The sequence below is a fragment of the Hetaerina americana genome, unplaced genomic scaffold (genome assembly GCF_022747635.1).
Source record: "Hetaerina americana unplaced genomic scaffold, ioHetAmer1.1.p SCAF_2, whole genome shotgun sequence".
NCBI lineage: Eukaryota > Metazoa > Arthropoda > Insecta > Odonata > Calopterygidae > Hetaerina > Hetaerina americana.
The window spans coordinates 97,128,951-97,152,857 of record NW_027286763.1 but is presented as its reverse complement, the minus strand read 5'-3'; the positions used below and the strand labels follow the sequence as shown (position 1 = coordinate 97,152,857).

General features: G+C 34.1%; 1 protein-coding gene across 2 annotated transcripts; it reads left to right on the top strand.

Moving 5' to 3' along the window:
- Positions 1 to 735: 735 nt before the first annotated feature.
- MFS16 (major facilitator superfamily transporter 16) lies at positions 736 to 23,617 on the top strand. Of its 2 annotated transcripts, XM_071585832.1 has the most exons (14): positions 736 to 1,238; positions 1,338 to 1,501; positions 1,582 to 1,660; positions 1,935 to 2,070; positions 4,850 to 4,931; positions 8,477 to 8,688; positions 9,011 to 9,118; positions 9,452 to 9,514; positions 10,268 to 10,366; positions 11,122 to 11,212; positions 13,310 to 13,458; positions 16,506 to 16,707; positions 22,547 to 22,644; positions 22,808 to 23,617. In XM_071585832.1, the coding sequence occupies exons 1-14, from the start codon at positions 1,165 to 1,167 to the stop codon at positions 22,880 to 22,882; spliced, it is 1,632 nt and encodes a 543-aa protein (XP_071441933.1). In that variant the 5' UTR covers positions 736 to 1,164; the 3' UTR covers positions 22,883 to 23,617. The 2 variants fall into 2 exon arrangements, with proteins under 2 accessions (XP_071441933.1, XP_071441934.1); XM_071585833.1 differs by lacking the exon at positions 9,452 to 9,514.
- Positions 23,618 to 23,907: the final 290 nt, after the last annotated feature.

Here is a 23,907-nt window from a genome sequence, read left to right as displayed (position 1 = left end):
TTCGATGATTCATTATTATCTATAGCAATATTGTAATTACCTGCGTTTGTGGAAGGAATCCGCCATAAAATACTAGAATGTGGTAATTGTAGTGTATTCTCGGCTAAATTAGTTATCAGCCTTATCCTCCTTGAATTAGAATATATTCCGCTATTGAGATTTTCAATTTTTTGGTGATCATAATTTAAGTGATTAGAAGAGGAGGAATGAGCAACAAATAGTATTAAACTAAGAATCATAATTTAAAAGCTGGGTAAGAGCGAGAGTATGTCAATCTGACATTTCTTCAGTAAAATAATTAATGCACCGAAGATTTATGAAAATTATTTTGTAGATAACAGGGTTGTGTTTTTATATCGTATAAAATGTATATTTATGGAGCCATTAAATCTATTTTAGACCAAAATTCCTGCATGATTTATTAAATATAATTTAAATGTATTTTCAAAGAGTTCGATATAAGGGTATACTGTATATTCAAAGCGTGTATAAATTAGTCTTTCCAGATAACTTATTTAAATAGGCCGGGGTTCCGTACGCACGGCACGCGCTCCGATGCTCATTTTAACAATGTGTGCGAATGTGGAAATCGGTGAAAACGCAGATTTTACCAGGAAAATCTCCATTTTATTATTAAAATAACTCCTAATTTAATATTCTGGATAAATTATATCTGATTAAAATTGCAAATATAAAAACATTTCATAAAATATTTTTTGTCCTGGTCACGTGATTGTTTTCTGTTCCTCCGTAACACGAGTGTTACGGAATGACACTGGACGAATCGTCCGTGGAATCAAGTAAGGCCATGGGTTGTATGGGGGTGGGAAGTATTTTTTTGCAATGCATTTCATAAAGTAAGATAACCACCTCTGATGTCCAACAATATAAAAGTTGACTCTGGAAATTTATCACGTAAAATCAACTGTGGCCATCGATGGAATCAAGACGGTAGTTAGGTATTTTTTATTGTAATACCTTCGGTCCCTACAACTTACACGTTCTCGGGAGTGATAAATTTAAGAGAGATTTAAAATCGTGTTCAGCCTTATGTATCCGATTTTTTCAATCAATCGATCAAACGGTTTAAGAGCTGTGAAATTTTAGAGAATAGTTTGTGACGTCTTTGAATGCGTAGGTATCTGTATAAATTTAATAATCGCAATGGATGCGCCTCCAGGATTGTCTCTCATTAGAATTTTGGGGGAAAAGTTGTGTCGAATCAACAAAGTATGTTGGTAAGTAAATAATATTTCAAGCTAACGAGCGATTTCCATTTGGTTGGACTACTGTCTTCTATTGAGCTGGCAATAATTTTCTCATTTTGTAACTTATAGGTTTCGTGGCAGCGTTTTCGTATTGACTTACCTCTCCTACATGGGATACCACTTGTCAAGAAAGCCAATAAGTGTGGTTAAGAATGTACTCCATCAAAATTGTTCATCAATGATACCACCGATTGGCGTTAACAACAGCAACTGGTGTAGCTGGGCACCGTTCGGTAGGAATCTTAGCATTCTATGTAACCAGTGATATATTGAGTACCAGGCTTGTATAAAATTTGTTATCCTAACATTTCAGATGGAAATGATGCACCGGCCTTACTTGGGACATTAGACTCTTCGTTTTTGTTTTCTTATGGTGCTGCTATGTTTTTCAGGTAAGGAAGTCTACTTACTATCACTATGTTCACTGGTTGATCTCAACTGTACTTACCTTCTGACGTACATTTTTATTCATTATTTGTCACCCAAATTCAATGTGAAGAGAATTTGGTGTGCCTAATATCTTTAAAATATTCTTTTAAAAATCCCCATCTTCAGACTGGTAAAAGCTCTCTTAACTAGAAGTGAATTATTATTGTAAACACTACCATAATTTAATCGTCCACTGCTTGTTTTTTATCATAATGAGGTATCATTTTGTGTTTACAGTGGATTTGTTGCTGAGAGGGTGAACCTCCGCTATTTTCTCTCTCTAGGAATGATCTTCTCTGGTGTTTTCATTTACCTTTTTGGCATTGCTCACTCATATGGAATTCACAGTTTGTGGTATTTCATTATAATACAGGCAAGTTATATATTATGTCATTCTGGAAAATAGTATTAATCATTTTGAACTAGCATCATAATAATTCATGAAGTTAGAGTATGAACTCTTCAACTTGGTGCATGGTCTACCACCTGGACAAAATTCCTCATTTCTGCTGGAGGAATTTTTAAATTATATAGCTTTGGTAAAATCAATTGTCTATCCCACACTACTGATTTTTATAAGCAAGTGGGAAGTGAAAGGATCACGTTCAATCTATGAACATAGCAGTGATTGAGCAAAGGGTATTCTTTGGGAATTAGCCCTCTAGTCTGAGTTGATGTACTGGAAGTGCAAAAATCTTTCTTTGGCTGACACATATTCAATGTTTCTCGAAAAAACTGTAGATAACTTAGTTTTCATGCTGGTAGTCCTGACTTCATGAAATATTATTGCCGCTGAATGGGTTTTGTAATTGTTTATTTCACCTGTTAAGAATTGTTTAAAGATCATTCTGGATGTCACCAGTGAGTCCTTAAAATAGTATGTTTTATTGAAGCTACTTGTTAGTGAACTGCAACACCTGGGTACTTCAGTTATTTATTTCCAAAAAATGACTCGCTTTAAATTGGTGTAGTTTTGATGCGCCATGGAAAACCAGAGATTGTGTTCCAAGGTAGCAAGGCACTCTAATACAAGCTCTTGATTGTTTCCTTATTGTTTTTCATTTTGTCATTTTGACTTCACGTTAACATTTAAATCATAATGCTGTATTATAAGCATGGAGGGAATTAAAACCTTTATTTTCCCAAATAAATCAAATTAAATAATTGTTTTGCTAACAATGTGACAATCGAGATCTCAGTGACTTATTTCAACCCAATAGTAGTATTTAAAGGAGGATGAAATCGTGGTAATTTGCACCATTACGGTTTGGGTGGGTTGTTTGGTAGAGGTAGAATTTTTAGGGAGAGGGGCAATGGTAGAGAGCAACACATCATAGGCATTAGTTAACTCTTTAACAAAAGGTACCTAGTGTACCCAAGTTAACATCCCATCAAACAGATGGTTCACTCATCTTTGTTTTCTCCTCATGGCACTCCAAGGAGGGATTGGGGTACCTCAGAAAAATCCTGCCACCACCAGGATTAAGACTTGAATCCTCAGGGTGGGAAGCCCAGTATACTAATAATCACTGCATCTACTTGATTCCCTCCAACTCTGTAAATACACTATGAAAGAAGCTATTATATTCAAGAGATGTCAGCTTTCCATCTTCAGCAGTCATTTTTCACCGTAAGGCAGGGTGCCAAATAATATTAAAATACTGTTTATTTTTGAGAATGCAATCATGTGTATTTTTGGAATGGGAAACTCTTGCTTGCCTTAAAATTTGAATGCATTTTAGCTATATTCCAAATGACATAATAGAAGACATTCAACCAAATATATTGTTAAATTGTGGGCACAATGACTTAGTAGCTAAAAGTTTAGGCAAAATAATGAGCAAATGAGAGGCTTTTACAGGCAGTAGCAGGTACTCCCAGAGCCCACAATGCAACTGGGGAAGTAGACATTCTCTGTCACCCAATCTTTTGGCATGAATTAATTTGTAGAAGGTAATAATGATGACATGTCAACAGAATTTCACAGCATATAGTGATTGTAAAAAATAGACACTTCACCAGAATTAATATATCAGAGTAACAAGATCTCATGTTCAGGAATATATACTAATATTTATGAATGGAATTGGGAACATCCCTTTTATTAAAAATTAAAGGAATGATCTGCATCAATCAAATAATGATTATGGCTATCTGCATTGGTTATTTTTGTCATATTTTCAGCAACATTTTACCGCTTTTGCTGAAGGGCCTGCCTTGTTAGTCCCCTTGCATGTGGGCACTCTCTAGAAATTATGTATAGTGACTGTAGCTGACTAATCAGGACACAAAAGGTGTTATTTTAATGAAGACTAGCATGCTTAGAATTTGGTTCTTAGCCATTATCAATCCATTGGAAACATTTCCCCAGAAAGTCAAAGTTATCCATATGCATTTATATATTTTTATCTATGTATTGCTGGAAATTTGTCTTAATCCCTTACACATTATGTTACCTACAAATTAGAACGTATCACAGTTTATTAGTAAATTTTATTGATATTTCTGAGCAAACCATGGTACAAGAAGTATTAGTTTCACTGAAATTAATCATTGTATTGGAGTGTCCTTGATAATTACTAATAATAGAAATGAGGTGATATGATAAGAATTCTGCCAAAATTTTAGGCTATAAACGTTTTGTATTAGGAAATGGTGGTACAAAGAATTCCCTTTTATTTGTTTGTATGCTTTCTTACTCTTTTTAGATTTCCATGTCTTGAGCTGTCAAAAGAAATCACATTGCATATGTTTTGATCAAAACTTTAGTTGCAATTTGATGCTACCATTTTATTGGCACCCACTCACAACAAGTATATGTATTTTTTTGATAGAATGTCAATACATCAACTTTTAATGTTTACCACTTTATGAATCATTTTTTGAGAGAAGTTAACATTTTGACCCCGTAAATGAATGGGTATTCAATGCAGTTGTCTCCTAGCCTGTCGAATGTAAACAAAGTTTATTCCAAAAATAATTCCTGTCAATGTGAGATCCCGACCAAGGGTGATCCTGTAAGCTAGTAGATGCTGCACATTAATAGATCTGGATGACAGAGAATTCAAGTTTATATGAACTAAATGGAAATAAGTTTTCATTGGTCCATTTTGAAATATCCTAATATTCTGCTATTATTTCTATATTTTCAGATATTAGGGGGCATTGTGCAAACCACTGGTTGGCCTGGAGTTGTCACATGTATGGGGAATTGGTTTGGAAAGGGAAAGAGAGGTGAGTTAATTTATTCCTATTATAATTACATTAAAACATACTGAGCTGTGCCAAGGGAAGAAAACTTTGACATTTCAAACACTAAATTTTTTGTAAGAGCAAAGGTTTCTTCCTTCAGCATCATGGAGGATATCCACCAAGATGCCCTATTATTAATTATGATCAACTCTAGTTTTTGGGTATATATATTCATAAAAAAATTTTCCAGTTTCCACAGAATATATTGCATATCATGTGTTTTAATGTCTAGGCCCAAAATAAAACTTTTTCAACTCAATTCCATGTATGCATAGGATAAACTGGGGTTGGGGAGATGATAGGGAGATTTGGAAAGGGGAGGGGTGTAGGGTGGTAGAGAGCATGGGAGAAAGGTTAGGAAAGGTGTAGTAATTCTTAGGAGGGTTGACTAATGACTAAGTTAGGTATGTAGTACAGGTTTATTATTTTGTACATTTTTTGATTGTACGGGTTTTAATTGAAGATGAATGTATGGTTACAAGTTAAGCATAATCTTAAGGAAAATTAAGTTCATATATCACTGATTACAGTGGTATTTATCATTGATGTCGAGACTCATGTTAGTTTATTATATTTAGATGGCAGTAACGATTCAACAGACGAGTCATAATATTGTGTAGATTAGGTATTAATCAAGGTGAAGGAATATCAGTGATAAGAAAATTTATGTACCTGTCAAAGGAGAATAAAAACTAGTTTTGTAATAGGTGCCATATTATTGCTAATGCTATCATATTTCATTATTGATACCACATAATGTTATCATGTCAATGTGAGTTCAATTGTAGAGATAAATATTTGGAAATATAGTTGAAAAATGCTGTCATTGGATAGCATAAGAAAAACCATATCAATTTGGTGAGTAATGAAGGTATTGAAAAATAGATGGCAAGAAATGGAGATAGAACCTTAGGAGGTGTTATGTAATACAGTTAATTAGATTTCCCCAATAAATATTTTAAGTAATTGTTGGAAGTGTCCTTTATTTAAATTCAAAGTGATTTTGTTTTCTTCATTTTCCTTTTCAATGCAATTGCTGATGCAATAAGTTAGTAAACAATAATGTTAAGATGGTTGAAAGAGGTTGTTTTTTTGTTCAAATCTTATGTGAAAACTCAGGATGATTTCTAATCCCTTTTTAAATTATAATTGTTTTGAGCATTGTTGCTTGATTCATATATATGAATGATATTCCACTATACTATTCACAAAATAAACTTGGATATTTAATTATAATGTGTTTTGGAGAATCATACTTGGCAAAGATCATCAGTTTTTAATAGCAAATCATGAAAACAGGTTTAAAAACATTTTGGACAATTTGATCATTTGTGTTAACCTGGTAAAATATATTTGTAAAGAGTATGTTTTACTCCAGATTGGCATTATTTTGCAGCAATTTCCATATTCTTTTGAGTTTTTGAAATTCATTGGCCGTGTGTTAAAAATGTATAGGTTGGCATTCAGGGGCAAAATAGATTAAATCACTATAGCAATGAGAACTAAGTAACTATATTGTGTAGATAAGAGTGAGCAGCAGTTGTACTTATAATCAGGGAAAGACATATGATGCACAAAAAGTGAAGTGCCTTAATGCTGTACAAATCATAATATACACTTTTTATGTAAAATGTTTCAAGTAAAATGAACTATTGATCTATTTTTGTTAATTTTGGATTTTTTTTACCACTTTAAAGAAGATCATGGCCTTAAATTAAGAAAAGTTAATGCTCTTTCTTACTGTACCTATTCTTGAATTTTTATAGTTTACAAATATTTATAAAAGAGCTAAAAGTAATCATGGAATTTGGTGTGATGAGATAGGTTGATGGCTATGAAGGTAAATACTAATTAAATAATTCTTATTCTTGTTCCCTTATTCTCCTTTATTTACCTCACTATACAAGTTTAATAAACTCATGGAACATTTTTATAAATAATAAATGTTTTTACAAGCTTTTTTTATCAATTCTGCATTTCTCTTCAAAATAGCCTGGCAATTTTCACATCAAATTAAGCAATTATGCTTGGCCCTCAAAGGGTTAAGCTAAAATGTGATATCCCATAGTTTTGCATTCAACATTTTAGTAAATAGTCAAAATATGTTTTCTTTAATTTGAGTTAGTTGGCTTGTATCTGTTAACTTGTAAACATAGATACTAGTCAAATAGTCATAATATTGTCCTTAGAGTATGATTTTATGCAGATATGTATGCGACATATTATGTTTTTGGACTGGGAGTGACTGACAATTGAACACTTGCCTGACATTCGTTAATGTTTGACCTGAAAATATTGATTTTACCATGGTATGACGGGGGTACCATCAGTATTTAGGACCTAGCCATTACAAGGAAAGAATAAACACCAGACTGAGATTTTCATAAAACCATTTGGCATATATCAAGTTTTCCGAGTGAATTCAATGCATGTGACTTTTCAATAGTCAGCTGCCTTTCATTATTTTTTTAAATAGACATCCATCAATTCCTCTTTCCAAAAGTGAATATTTTTAAGAACTTGAAACAGTAAGATTCATTGCGATAACCCATGGTTGTAACTCCTCACTGATGGATAGGTTGCTATGTAAAAATATAACAAAGAAAGCTATTTTAAGCATAACTTCATTTCATTCCACTTCTCTTACAGACTAATCCCAATGGCTTAGACGACTGTTTTTGGGGAACATTTATTTTAAAATAGCTAACATCTTCCTCTGAAAGAAGTTTGAGATAACATTTTGTAGTCCCACTATGCTTCTATAATGTTAGGGTAAAAATCACTCCCCTTGACCAGGACTCTGATATTGTTGCATTGTAATGCACACTTAGCAAATGACTCCATTAAAAGTTACTGTCGGGCATCTCCCTTAGTTTCTTGGAATTTCTCATGCTGCGGTCAAAATTGTTCAACAACACAAAAGACTTGGCCTGTGAAATGTTTGGGGCTCTGTATATAGGCCGTACTGTAAGAAGATTTAGTTGGAGTAGAATGAAAGAATATACCTCAGAAGTGGGGTTTGAAAAACATAATCTTTTATGGTATGAAATCTGATGGAGCCTTTGCACCAGACCAAGTTCATGCCAAAACTACTTCATTTTGAGTTTCAAGGGAGAAAACTGGATTTTCCAGAAGTGTGATATTGTGCTGCAAAAGAAGAGAGGTGCTGAATTTTTTTAGGTTTTACTGTACCAGCGTATAATTGAATGAAGTCAAGAAATTTTTCTTTTCAGAAAATACCTTCTCCTCGTTGCTTTCTGAAACATTTTTAATATGGAAGGAGACTTTGCATTAAGAGTTAGCTTCTCCATACCAAAAGACTGTTGTGCTGTAGTCAACTAATTCCCTAAATAGATGTAAAATTTGTGTAATTATGTGAAACTTAAAATGATGAATCAGCTATGAAGTGATAAAGCTTCATCTGTAATGTATACTCTCTTAGATTAATGTCAAAGTTTATTGTAAGTTCATATAATAATTTTTCAATGCTTTTCACAAGTTTTTAATATGTTATAAAATCTTTACAGGTCTGATAATGGGTGTTTGGAATTCACATACATCCATGGGAAATATCCTTGGCTCCTTAATAGCCGCTGCTTATGTGGAGAGTGATTGGGGCTTGTCATTTTATGTTCCATCATTAATAATGGGTGGTTTAGGTCTGCTATTATTTTTGTTCCTGGTCACCAATCCAATTCATGTGGGCATTGAATCTCCAAATGTTCCATCTCAAACTCGGGTAAGTAACATGAAAATATAAATTAGAACTTAGTGAACTTCGAGGTAAAGCAAGCGCTTGTGTGGTAATTACTTCGGTTTGGTATAACTATTTGGCATCCACCAATGAAGTATATGCACTCTGTTTAGTAGAACTTCTTTTAGTATCTCTCTCTTTCTGGGATGGAGATGGGATGTTTGTACTTTTTGGATGGGAATTATGCTAATATTTGTGGTGCTGTGGAATGATTGTTTTTATTCATAATGTCAATCAAATCAACTTTCAAGCATCTACAAGACCGACCATATCCATATTTTCATTCATTTAAACATTTTCTTTATAGATTGTCACTAGAAGAGATGGTTACCAGAGCCTGCGAACGGGAGTTTTGGAAATAAGTAATGATGAGATGAGCTCTGAAACAGATTCAGAGTTACTTCTTGAGAAAGAGGTGAGAGCGGAATAAAAATAATCTTTCTTTATTGTAGCATTTTTTAGCTGCCACAGAACAGTGAGTCTAGTGAGAAACTGGCATACTACCGGCAGTGTTGTTTTATTGCTAATATTTTTTTATTGAAAAAAATAATGATTCATTTTCAATTCTTTAATCCCTTTGATACATTTTTCTATCCCATAATCCTGCTTACTGACTAAATTTTTTTTGCAGGTTTCTGTTTTTAAGTTTTATCCACTAATATATACTAAATTAATGGAAACCCTTGCCTTATCCTTATGCATGAAATTTCATTTTAACTAATTTTGTTATTTATATATTGTTTTTAAGGCTTCTTTAAGGAAAGAAACTAGTATTCCTTTAAGAGAAGTTATATATCAGAATGAGGAAGAAGTAAGTTATGTATGTAAAAGTGAGGTGTATCTTGCTTGAGTGTATCTGTGAGTGCTTTTGCTTTGGTGAAAAGTTTTCAGATTGTATCTTATTGTTGGTTGATGTAATTCTTGTTTCTCTATTGATACCTTTGTTTTTTACACTCTGATTGCTTGCCAAAATAGTTTTTTTGTTATGATATGAATTGAGAGTGAAGACAAATGACATTAACATTGATGTGAATGTGTGTGCATAGATTTATGTGACATGAGAATGATGCACTCTGACTTTAGAAGCACATTGACTGTGACGGTACTTCTTTCGTTAATTTAATTTTTGACATTAATTTCATGTATCGATATTAAAAGTGTACCCTTGAGCATTCATATCTTTGCTGGGTGAAATAATTTCTCTTGAGCTAAGCCTACAAATATTGTGTTGGAACTATTTGTCGTAGGAGTAACTGAAGCAATATATCCATAACTATAGTATGATTATTTATCGAAAATGTATTTATAGTAGAGCTACTCAAGTTGATGATTATATACTTTTATGCAATTGCATTCAGTTTTCCATACCTGAAACAATATGTATATACATAGTTGTAATGCTTGCATCAGAAAATTTAGAAACAATTAAGGAATACATAGCATCAATCTGCCAGTTACTATATTGTTTAGTTTAGCTTTACCAAATAAAAGCAACAATATACCTTTTGAGATAGTTTAATTTTAAGCCCTTGTAATTATTGAGTGATGTTTAATTATTTTTCAGGATTTGATAAATGTGCATCAAGATGGTGCCCCTATACTTGGTCTTAATAGTGACCTCCCATCAAAAGCTATTGGCTTTGTAGGTGCTCTTCAGATTCCTGTAAGTCACAAGTATTGTGATGTAATTACTTAGAATAATTAGAAATCTTATGCAAGTTCTACAGTAATTGTCATTCATAAATGGCATCACTAGGAAATAGCTGCAACGGTATCTGCAAATGGTACAAAACATAGGTCTAAATTTTATTTCTAAACACTTATGATTATATATATATTATATAAAAGCAAAACAGTATGACACGTGAAAGATCAAAGAATTATGTTTTCCTGAGTTTAAGAATTCTGGTGATAATTGCCAATTGATTTAAGTTGGAGAAGGAAGAGTTTGGAGAGCCATGGTCTGATATAGCTTTTCTATATTTTATTTAATTTTTGGTTCTAAGTGAAACATCCTTTTCCTAGCTTTTGGAATGATTTAAAGGAAATTATAAACAAAAGAAACAATTCTAAAAATTCAAGCGTTTGACATTCAAGGATAAAGCTTACACCTTACTAAGTTACTGTAAATCAGTCATTGCTTTTTTATGCCATATAATTACGATTTTGGCTCCGAACCATGGGCTTTCAAACAAAATGTTTGCCTTTCTGGCATACTCTTTTGTATATCTGCCTACTCGTATATTGTTACTCTACCCTGTTTTGTGTTACAAATGTGTGACAATTTTCCCTAAGTTTTTCCCCAAGGCATTTTTTAAAATTCTTATTTAAAAATCAAAAAGTGGTAAAGGTTGATGTAATCATTGAAGTCATCTGGTTTGAAAGCATGTGAAGTAATGATTTTTTTTAATTTTTCAGGGTGTGATTGAGTTTTCTCTCAGTCTATTTTTTTCCAAACTTGTCAGCTATACCTTTCTGTATTGGCTTCCAATTTTCATAGCATCATCAAGTAAGTATACCTGATAAAATCTTAAATTTCTAAAAGAGAATCAAATGCAAAAATTGCCTGATTTCCCAATTGAAAAATAAATGCTTTTAGAATTTTAAAGTTTACTTGAAGTTGTGATTTTTTATCGCTAAGAGGAAAGGAGTTGGTCTAAATCTACTGAGATGGCTCTGGGTTATCTCACTATATTCTTTCCTGCCTAGATAGATGCTATTTTGTTTATTGTAGTCTTTTTTGGTTTTATGTTGATTTATAGGTATTATGAAATTAGTAAATATTTTCTGCTAATTGTTAACTCAACAGCATCAGGTAGTAATATAACTGTAAAATTGAGGTCCAGCTGTATGCTTTGTTCTTTAAATTAAGAGTTAGAGTTATCTTTTATTGGGGCCTAGCTATTTTGAAGTCCAAAGTGTTAAAAAGTGCATAAGCAGTCCAAAATCTTCTATGTGAATGAATGGAACATTTCCTGCACAAGCTTCCCATAGTATGTTAAGGTTAGTCTGTCTTGCATTTTGCCTGCAACATAAAAGCATTGTCAGTAGTTTACTTTTGTTAGTCTCTGAAATTTTGGTGCTTAGTATAAACATATTCTTTTTCTTTTTAAGTAGAAATTTGACTCTTCAATGCTTTATGGTGCTGAAAATGGAAATACAGTGGAACCTTGCTTAATGGTCACCTCACTTAGCAAGTAATTTGCATAACAAGCAAAAATATTTCTTTTAAAGACTCTTAACAGGGGACTTTTCTCCAAATAAATGTTGAGCAGAGGTGGATACCAGGAAGAATTGTATGCTTGCTGATTCAGTTTGTGTTTAGCACTCCTTCTACTAGCATATTGGTATCACTAGTGGTACCACAGTTTTCCAAACTTGTGTTCAGACGTATTATTTGTGATTATTTTGTGCAAAGCATAATAATATTTGGTGCATAGGTTTAAAAATGTCCTGAAGAAAAAACTGGAGGAAGGCAGCCATAAGGGAATATAATTAATAATAGATATGAAAAGGAAAATCATTGAAGAACAAGAATGAGGTGTGAGCATGGCTGATTTAGCTCGGCCTTGTAATTAATCATCTTGAACGATTTGTACTCTCGTCAAGCATCAGGTCAAAATTAAGGAGATAGATGCTTCAAAGGGAGTGACAAGAATATCTACCCAACTGCTGAGTAGTCTCAATGTTGTTGAAAGGTTGCTACACATATGGACAAATAAAATCAATCACAATGCAACCCTATTAACAAGACTATCATTTGTGAGATGGCAACAGTAATTTTTGGTCACCTTGTTTAGAAGATGCCAAGATCATCAATGGTCAAAGAAGCATCACCCTAATTAGATAGTGGCAATTCACCCTACCAATTTGTTTAATGATAATGCCAAGTTGCATTTTCCTAAAATTTTGAAGCATCAGCACCAATAAATTTCTCTAGGCAACTTTCTATTTAAAACATCTATTGTGTATCATAAATAATAAACTAATAGTTTAGATTCTTTTTGGTTGTCTACAAATTGAATTCATATTCAATCATTACAAACTTGCTAAACTTCCATTAATATTCTCTAATATATGTACCAGTATCAAACCAAATAATAGAGATATTTCCTGTATGCAGGAAATACTGAGCATAACTATTCCATAAGGAAAGACTGACTTGTTTCTTGAGAAATATTGATATTATAGCATGAAAAAGTTTCAGCGTTAAGTTTGCTGGCAATAAAGCTCGGCTGGATGTAACAGGACACACATGACCAGCTACAATGAGATTTCCACATCTTCTCTGATTACGTAATTAAAAGCAGTATGACAACAGCTTAGAGATTTAAATGGTATTCAGCTTAAGAGAATGAGAAAAGATATGTAGTTATCCAAATTGTTAAGCTAATTGATCATATTAAAAAGTGACCAAGGGTAGTAAGCCTGTCTGCAGTCTATTGTTGTTTAGTGTCATTACATAGAAAACCATGGGTTTCAGTATTCTCATACAAGCAAAAATAGTTGCCTTACTAATCTTTATAAGTTTTAGTTTTTTTATGATTAATGCTGTTTTCTCTTTATAATGGGTATGATATTGATACTTTTACTTTCCGTCTTTCAGCTACAATGGGTGCTGCTCTTAGTGCTGATTTATCCACACTTTTTGATGTTGGTGGCATTGTTGGAGGTATTGCTGCTGGCATTGTGAGTGATTACTCTGGGATGAGTGCAATCACATGTGCAGCGATGCTTGCAGCTGCCATTCCCATGGTGAGTCAAGTGGCCTTCATAATCGGTGCAAGGATGCCAGAAACAAAGCCAACAATTTATTGACAATTACATGTATCAACTTTTCTTATCTCTTCCCAATATTTTAGGAATAAAAGGCAGTTTCATTTTAGTGAAACCAAGTGACTTTTGTGTTAGGTTTGAAAAGAAAGCATTTGTTTAAGTGCTATGATGATTCAAAATCTTTTCTTTAGGCTATTTTTTTTAGATATTCTTTACTAATTGGGATTGTTTATTCAATTTTTATTGAGTTAAAGTCATATGACATCAGTAGATATCAATTCTCTTCACAGAATTAAATAATTTTCTTATTGCCCCAAGTGCTTGTTGTAATCCTGTTGCTTTTAACATTGACCATCAGTGAAAGGGTGAACTTGATGGAAAGGGTAAAGAGCTTGAATGGAACCCATCAGGAAAAGGAGCACTCTCATAGATTTACCAAGGGAAAAGTATTTTAAAATTAATTAATTTAAAAAAAATTAGAATATACATTTAATAGTTTCATCATTGATAGCATTATGACTGGCTGGGTAAGGAGTATTTCATATTCTTTTTCTCTCTGGTGTGTGTAATGTTTTAATTGAACTGAAGATATTTCCCTTTATGTGCTCATTAGTTGTGACTATGTACAATCAAATTGAAAAAGTTGTAGAATTTTTTATGTTGAACTAAAATCTTCTTCATTGATGATCATTGTATAGGGATCCATCTTATGAAATCATGTCCCTACCTATACTCTTACCTATGGTGCCTCAGAACTTCTTCCAAACAGTTTTCCAGAGAAAAAAGTAACTTAGGGAAATGTTTGCTTAAATTTTGGAAAAATAAGAGTTGATAAGATCAAAACATTGATGATTCATTGATCAGAAAACTGGATTTTGTTGGGGCTTCCATAGCCTCATTATTAGATTTGCCTCTTTTCTTCTGGGGTCTTCATCAGGGTTGAGTAAATCCTCTGTGGACCTTGTTTTATCAGAATTTCTTTCCAGGATTAAAGATGGTTGGTTTTTGAATTGATAGAAAAGATTATAAGCAATCAAATGTCACTAACCCATTGTTATTGATCCCTCTGGTAATTGTTTCTTACCTTTATATGAGAAGTTACATATCTTTCTTCTGTAAAATCTAATTTTTCCAATGCTTGTTTGAACTTAATTTTGTAATTTTATATGAATGAATTTCCTGTAAAACATATATTTTGATACAGTCTCAGTAAATTGACATTATGGGCACAATTTAACAAGTATTTATAGCAAATGTCACTGTCTTTTTGAAATCTTATTAGGATGTGTAGAAGAAATTTGATATAAATATGCATGCATAATTTTCATGCATGTCCCTTTTTTTGAGGCAGTTAACACAAGAAAAGCTCGATTGTATGTGATTTCATAAAAATTTCTCCCCTTGATACCCAGCCTGGGATTCTCCTTTATAATTTTTCATTAATATATGGTTTCATTCATGCTTTTCTGATTTCAAGGCTATTATATGTCTGTCTAATCTTCAAATTCTGTTCAACTTCAACTGCCCATTACTTTCTCAATCCACCCCTTCCTCCTTAATTATTATTTTTTTTTACTCCTCTTACATGTATCTTTTTGGTGAGAACATAAAATTTTATCCACTCTCTCTTCATGACCAGACCAGTTCAACATACTTCTTTCATCCTTGCTTACTGCAGTTACATCCAATCCACCTCCTTCCCTAACCCTTCCTCTCCCATTATCTCCTTTTTATCCAAAACTCTATTCAGGTATCACATAGATACCACATTTAGTTTACAGTTACCCTTATTGTGGCACACTCAATTTTCGCCCCAATAAAATGTGGGGAGGATAAGTACACTGTTATACAGTGCTATTTTATTTCCTTATTTAACATTCATTTCAAATCATATTCCTCATGCCATCAACAACCCTCCTGGCAGCATTTGAATATAATAATCTATCCTATAGTCTTTCCCCAACATTCTATACCAAGATATGCAAAGTCAACAACTTGTTCATTTTATTTCACCCTTTATACTCCATGCCAAGGTTCTTTCGATTCTCCTGCTCAGACACAACTACTTTCCCTGTGGATCCATTTATCCTCGTATTCATTCTTTCTTTTACCTCACTGGTGCTGTCCTAGGCTTCTAAAGACCTGCTCTTGGCTAGTAAAAGTGCATCATTGGAACATGGAAGAACATCCATGTGCACTAATCCTTACACTAGCCTTGCGTCCATCTTTCAAAAATTTATAAAAATGCATTTAACAGCCATTTTGACAATTATGCACTCTTATTTTCCACCCTGTTTTATGTAAACAAGTCACTCGAGGTCCCTTTCTCTTTACACTTGTCGTATTATTTTCTTACTTTGCTATTATAGCATTCAATAGCTGCTCATTTACTCCATATTTTCTCAATTTTTCAAAACTTTTCAATATTCACCAAATTCTATGCCTTCTTTGAAATTGTGAAGAACTGAAGAATATGGGAGTAGAGAGTGATGTATGGCATATGTCATCGATATTCACATGGATGAGAATTGAGTCATGTCACCCCTCACACTCTCCATGATATATTCAGAAGTTGAAATCTCTTTATTTCACTATTTCAACAGTGACCCATCTACAGAGAAATAAATTGGTCATGGCATGTATTTTCATTTAAAGAATTCGAGTGTTGTATTCCTTCTATTATTTTGTTTTCCTCTGGGAGTGACCATGCTTCATCTTGTGAAGACATTGCCCACAATCTACCCTATGAGACATGTGGTGTAAGTTTTACTTCTATCAGGCTTCCATCACTTCAACATTTTTACAAGGAAGTGATTACACTAATTTTGAGTTTTTCCATTTGTGATATCACAATATTGATCTCATTTATTGGCCGCTTAAGAAGCTATATTGCGAGATATATCTTAAAGGTAGGAGGCTAAGCAAATCTGGATGAAGTATGGTATTTCATTCTGTTAATACTGATGTTAAAACAAGAGAAAATCACAAGAGTATGTGTTAACTTATGTACACTTTCTTTTTTCCAGCTTTTTGTGTATCAAGCCTATGGTTCAACGAGCTTGGCTATAAACATAATGCTACTTGTTATTGTTGGTGCTTTGGTGAATGGACCATATGCTCTAATTACAACGGCAGTGTCTGCAGAATTGGGAACTCATCATTCCCTGGAAGGGAATGCCAGAGCTTTGGCCACTGTAACAGCAATTATTGATGGCACTGGATCAATTGGTAAGGAGTTCAAATTTTGAAATGATGAAGTTTGATTTCAAAATATGCTGTACTGGCTTAAGGACAGCAGAACCTGTTTGGAATTCTGTCACTCCAGAAGATATATTTTGAAAGACTTTTTCTCTCCATCACTGGAACTTTCATGAGAAGGCAATAGTAAATGTACAAATGTTTCAGACAATAAGTAATAGTAATAATTCATAGTGCAAATGGAAATACAAAGTTTCTAGAGTAAAAGTGGACTGCCTGGTATTTTTAATTACCATTTGTTTGTCATCTCAGAGTAATCCAGGAGAGACAGCCTCACAAATCTTTACATGAATCTGAATCTTACATTAGTTCTTTTATTTAGCATCACCTACATTTTACCTGACATATACAATGTTCTCAACTCCTGACTAGAAATTCAAGCCATTGCCATCAAAGTCAACATTATTGTAACCTTTGCATTTTGTTTCAATTGGTATACATGATGTTCATTACTAAATATTTTTGTGCGGAGGTTTCCACGGCATTGAATTGCTTGTCTTCCCATTTCTGGGATCTCCATCAATGTTGGTTGCCTTTTGGTGACAACAGTTTCACTTGGCAAGGAAAAAGGACAATTACCACATCTTGACCTCATCATAAAGAAGAAAAGCAACAGGAACTTGGGACAGTCTACAGGAAGTCCACCCATAGGGGCAGGTACCTCAATACCAACTCGCATCACCATCCATCTCAAAAGGCCACTTTGATGTCCACTCTCATGCACTGAGCATGCACCTTATCCGACACTGACTCCTTGGAGACAAATGTGAAGCACCTGACGATTGGACTATGCAGGAATGGATACTTGACTGACATGATACTAAAAAGGACCGCGAAAGTGAAAAGGAAATTATGTCAGCTGACCACCCATCACGGGGAGAGGAAGAAGCATCACAACCAAGGGCAAGAGTCACCATTCCATGTGTCGCAGGGACCTCCAAAAGGATAGCCAGGATCCTCAACAAATACAAAATGGTGACAAGGTTCAACACCAAAATAATTAGCCTCTTGCATGGACCAAAAGACAACATCCGTATGGAAATATTAGAAGACATATATACAGTGCCATGATCCTGCGGCAGATCTTACATTGGGGAAACTGCAGATCACTCACAACAAGGATTAAAGAACATTGCAGGGCAACAAAAAGAAACAATTTAACTTATCTGCTATCGCTGAGCATGCTTAGGGTGAGGCAGGACATGTCATCGATTTCTAGGGAGTGGAAGTAATAGCAAGGGATGAGCTCTATTTCCCCCAGCAAATCCGTGAGGCTCTTGAAATTCTAAAAATACCACGAAATATCGACAGGGACAATGGATATCCGTTAAACAATGCATGGAAAAGGACTATCCAATCAGATTACAGTACGACTACCAGCCGAGAAATCAGCATAGAGCAGATATAAAGCAGAGAAGAAAGCTTTGAAAAATACCTTTGACCTGAAGACAGGTAGGATAGCCAGCAAAACTGTTCTCACCAAAAGACAACCGAAGTGGAGAACCGGAAATGCAAAGACAAGCCCTCCTATTATCATTTAATAAACAAATCTTGTTACTTTACTTTAAAATCTCTCATGTTCTAAGTACTGGTAGTGCAGGTATTACTGGCTCTTAATGGCCAAATTCCCTACATCTTGCAGTACCCATCATGGCTTAAGTTACCAAAGGGTCTTTGACTTTAATGAGCAATGGAATATTTGGTATGCATGATGACCTGCCCTTAATAGTACCTGTACCATATGCAGCATTCCCTGATAATGGTAATGCACTCTACTGATCAGTATTAGCACTCTTCTGACGGCAAAGGAAAGGAAATTCATGAAGGAAAATCATGGCTACAGATCAGCTTTAACTGTTCTGAACAAACTTATATTTCTCTTGAAGGGACTAGACCCAGATGTTAGTGTCAATCCAACAGGAATGACACCAATACACAAAAACTTAGATATCAATTTGGATTGACATCAATTAATCTGCGGTAGACACTAGAAGATATGTTGAAAAATAGCTGGTGCTGATACAAGGGTCGCAACGAAAGTTTTTAGGTACACAAAGAGGAAAAACCTTGAAATAATTTTGATAACTATCTTTTCTCAAAATACTCACCAAGACATTCTTTGTATTTTTGCATTCTTGTAAACCACTTCTCTAAGCTGTTTTTCCACTCATTTTCCTCGGGTGATGAAAGTTCACTTTTGTAGTCTTTGACAACCTATTCAGGGTTGGAGAACCTCCTTCCACGCATGTGATTTTTGACTGTAGTGAACAGGAAATAGTCACCTGTGGCTAGGTCAGAACTGTTAGGTGAGTGAGTCATTCGTTTAACTTCTATGGACTCCAGAAACTGAATTGGAAGGTTGACTGTGTGCACAGATGCATTGTCATGATACACGACGATTCCCCGCAGTCCTGTCTTTTGCCACCATTTTTGAAGCTTTCCAAAAACTTTTGGTAGACGTACTGTTTTGTACCACAGAACAGTAATAGTTATTTGTTCTTTCAGGGGAACAGTTACTACATGATTGCTTTTGGGGAAGAAAGTTGCAACCATTTTCTTTTGTTGCAACCACTTCTTTTGTTGATGGGTGTTTGTTGGCAAAAATCTTCACTGTTGCCTGATGCTTATTTTTAGGATCAAATCGATTAGTCCATGTTTTTTTTTGTCACCAGTAACTATGTCAGAAATGCATCTTTGCCAAATCTTTGCTAAATTTCTTCGCACTATTCAACGCGGATGTGCTTTGTCATAGTGTAGGGTACCCATCAAGATGAAACTATCCTGACTCAACAATTTTTCTGCAGGATTTTGGAAACTACCAGCAATGTAATCAGTGGTGGTGCTTCAATCTCCTTAAATGTCACACGATTGTTTTCGCGCACCAGTTTTTCCAGGGTGGTGATTTTTCTTCAGTCACTGCTGTCGCTGGATGCTTGCTTCTCTCTTTGTCTTTCAATGGAGTAGGAGCAAGGTCCCTGAAGGCCTGTTGCAAACGATCAAGGCTTTCACATTCCTTTAAACCACTTTTAGAGCCATAAAGAATCATTGCACAAAAGTGCCCTCTTGCCAGCTCCATTCTCACAACACCTGAATGCTGCATAAACAGAAACAAAGGGAGACCTCTTTGAAACAGCAATAAGTCAAGAAAGTTTCAACTAGCATGGGTTACTCAGAAGGACATCTGTTATCATCATCATGTTATCGACACAATTTCTTGAAAAGGCAGAAATGGACCGTAAGACAGTCTGTCTCAAAACTATTGTGGTGACCCTCGTATAGTAATCCTTGACATGCCCTAGTGACGGCAGGGTAACGTCCTTGCCTGCCAACCCAGAGATCACGGGTTCGATTCCCACCTGGGTGGATTCTCCTAAACCTTGGGCTAGGGTGTTAGTTTTAGTATTTTCAGCAATTTAATATGTAGGGGCTAGATGGAAGATGGGACTAAAAGGTTTCAATCTCGCTCTGATAAACATTGAGAAATAAATAAATATGCTGCTGTAACAGGATATAGTAACCAATAATGTCATACCTGTTTAAACAGTACAGAAGTATCACTACCAATAATGAATCTTATAAAACTATAGTACTAATCTGGGATATCATATTTTCACTGCTATAACACTACTCTATGCACCCCTGACCTCTTGGAATCATTTGCGTCCTTTCTCCCTCACCCCCATGAGACCATCAAGGCTTATGCTGTAAAATTCTGGGAATTTCTGTTGTCTCAGTAAAGAGAAGGCTGTCAAAGGAATCTGGTTATTATTTGCTGTAGATTTTCCCCAGATTCCTACTGAATTGATAGAGGTTCACGTTCATCAAATTATCGCTCTCATTATTTTTCTTTTGTCCTACTCACTCGACTGATTCAAAACTTCAAAGAGAGGTGTTTAGATTTTAAAAGAATCTGCACTCGTGCATTCTTTTACAAGGTCAGTTTTAGTTGCTAATTTGTAAGTTAATGAAACAAAAGCATCTTTTATTAAAAGTGTTAATAGAACATGCATTCAAACTACAATTCCGCTAAAAAGGATTCTGGTAATTCAGCACCTATGTTCAAAGCAGTTGAAACTGGTGACCGATCCAAAACTCATATGGCAAACAGTTTTGAAGAACATATTCAACCTTGACAAAAAAACAAAAATATTGTGAAAAATCCGGGAATGTGTTTGTGACAAGCAGGTTTGAAGCGGACCAGGAACTCCTGAGTAAGACAAGTGGAAACATTAGCGTGCGGAGCTGGTCATCTGATTTGATTAGACAAGAGCCAAGAATGCCCCCAATTTATTGCTCCTATGTCATTGGCAAAGGTTGACATTTTAGCTTTAAAGCTGGGAATTGATTTCAATTCTAATCCAGGGTGTTTGGAGAGGTAATTTTCTCTTTCAAATGAGGGAATGTTTCGCATGATGTGAGATCAGGATAGTCATCTTTTTTCGTTGCTTCCCAGGAAAAGTCTTAAGCATTGCAAAATAAGCTGTATTCTTGTGGTAAAAATATCAAAAGACAGCATTACATGCTAAAAAGTTGATTGAGAATGAAAAAGTGACCTTTGAATCAGTTATGTAATAAAATGTTTTCATGTATTTATTCATTGTTGAAATCACGAAGGGAATAAATTATGCGATCTCACTGTCATGATAACTCTGCTTTTATATTTCTGACTCATATTTGTAAAGGTATGAGGTGACATGCATCCATTTTTACATAAGGTAATGAAAATGGTGGAACGCTTAGCATTCACTTCATTTCGAACAAATGTTTGGATTGGTCCCCTAAGTTTCATTTTAACCGATTTTCACTTAAACTAATAATAATAATAATTTTATTTCCCCAATTGACAAGTACATAGTATGGTACAAAATATCATACAATTATGTAATCATATAGGGTACGTCAAGAAGTACAGTAACTGGATTACTAGCCAGAGAAAAGAAAATAAAATTACACCTACACATATAGTTAAGGATTTACACAATATAAAATTAGAATTACCCAGAATTGAAGTAGTCGTTCACACTGTAAAAACATTTTTCATTTAAGTACATATATAACTTATTTTTAAAAATAGAGTGTGATTTCTCATTTTTTAAACTAATGGGAAGCCTGTTGAATATTTGGATGCACAGAGAACGAGGTCCCTTGGACATCATTGTCATGCTAGCAGTCACTACACACAGATGATTTCTTGTCCTAGTCCCATAGGCGTGTGTGCCATTATTTGATGGGAATAGATGCATGTTCTTTTTTACAAAAATTATCGAATTATAAATAAAAACACTAGGGGCAGTTAAGATGCCAAGGCTTTGAAAGAGAGGTCTGCAGTGGGCTCTATAGGGTTTATTGCACATGGACCTAAGCAATTTCTTTTGAATAATAAATATTTTATTTAACTTAGTTGATGACCCACTTCCCCAGATTATGATACCGTATGATACAAGAGAATAAAAAAGACCATAGTAGAGCGTTTTCAAAACATCCATACTAACAGTATGTTTCAGAATTGAAAGAAGATAGTACACAGAATTTAATTTTTTACTTAGATTTATGATGTGCAGGTCCCATTTCAGGTATTTATCAAAATATATTCCCAAAAATTTGTACTCATCAATAATAATAGCGATGCAATGTATTGTTGTATTAGTTCCCTCTACATTGACATTGTTTTTGTTTAAATTTTAACTTTTTAAATATTCCTTGATGATATTTGGCGTGTTTATTGAAAGTGATAAATAATATCAAAAATGTTTTTGACATTCTTTTTAGTGTTTCAAAGAAATAGTTTAATTTATTATCATTATTGCAGGTGCTGCTGTGGGTCCTCTATTAGCTGGTCTAGTATCATCATATGGATGGAATAATGTTTTTTACATGCTAATGACTGCAGATCTTTTGGCATTAATGGTTTGTAAATGAGTATTTTTATCTTTGTTGTATTGGAGAATTTTGGAATCTAGTGTATAAAATATCTAGAAATATGAATTTTGCTGTTGATGAATTTTCATATTGTTTTTTGTACATAACTAAACCTTTTGATTTTTAATATTCTGATTTTATTTTTTTATAGCTTCTCATGCGACTAGCAATATCAGAATTCAGACATAGGAGGGAAGAGAGTAGAATCCACAGAATAAGGCCTTAAGTGTTGACCACTGCCAGTGTGGAAAAATTAGTTCTACCAGCTCAGGCCACTTCTAATATCCATTTACTTAAGTTTGTTGAAGAGTGACTTCTGGACCAACCATCTGGTGGAGGGAGTTCAAAATCTCAGCAAAAGTAACAGGAGATGAGATGTTTAGTGAATTTTCGACATTCCATGTTGAGAAGTGTGTAAATATTTTGTACTATATTATTTTAAAGCAATTAGTAACTAAGCTGAGTGGATCTGCTACTCATTAATTTTTGTATTATGTACAATGTACATCAAATTATTTAATAGTTATTGGAGCAATCAGGTATTGTAGCTGAATTACTGTTCAACCAAAGTAATATTATTCATTTCATAAAAAAAGGGAAAATGGCATACTTTGTAATTTCATCACACCTTATAAAAGAGAAATGCTACTGTCACTCATGGAATTATGTACATGTTTTTGCAAAGTCACTCTCTTCATTGTTAAAATTTCAGGCTTTTAATAAATTGCCTGAGGTAATACATCAATGAAATAATGTATTAGATCTGTTGGTAGGTTTAACTTGGCCAAACTATTTCCTTTCAGACTACTCACCTTTTCAGGAACTGATCCATTATCCCTGTGGATAACTGCTATCACAATATTGTGACAATTTTCGACGGAATATTTAAATTGACTGAAATTCTCTGCTTGAGTGTTATCAAAAAAAATTTTTATACTTAAAAATAAAGGTTAAATTTTTAATTAAATATGCAGTTATTTCAATTAATAAAAACAAAAATTTCTAATATTCTGAATTGAAATAACTCCAAAATTACTACGTGGTTTTATTTATTAAGTTAAGGAAATTTGAGTTTAGATTTTCACAGCAATGACTGTTGGCATCGATCAGTATCATTTGCCACCAAGATCTCACATTCATTGCAATCTGCTTGATCAGGAACTATGGGATCTCATTTTTCTGAATGATGCAACCTGCAATGGGTGCAAAAGCTAGGACACACGTCCTTGATGACACAGCACCACCTGAAAG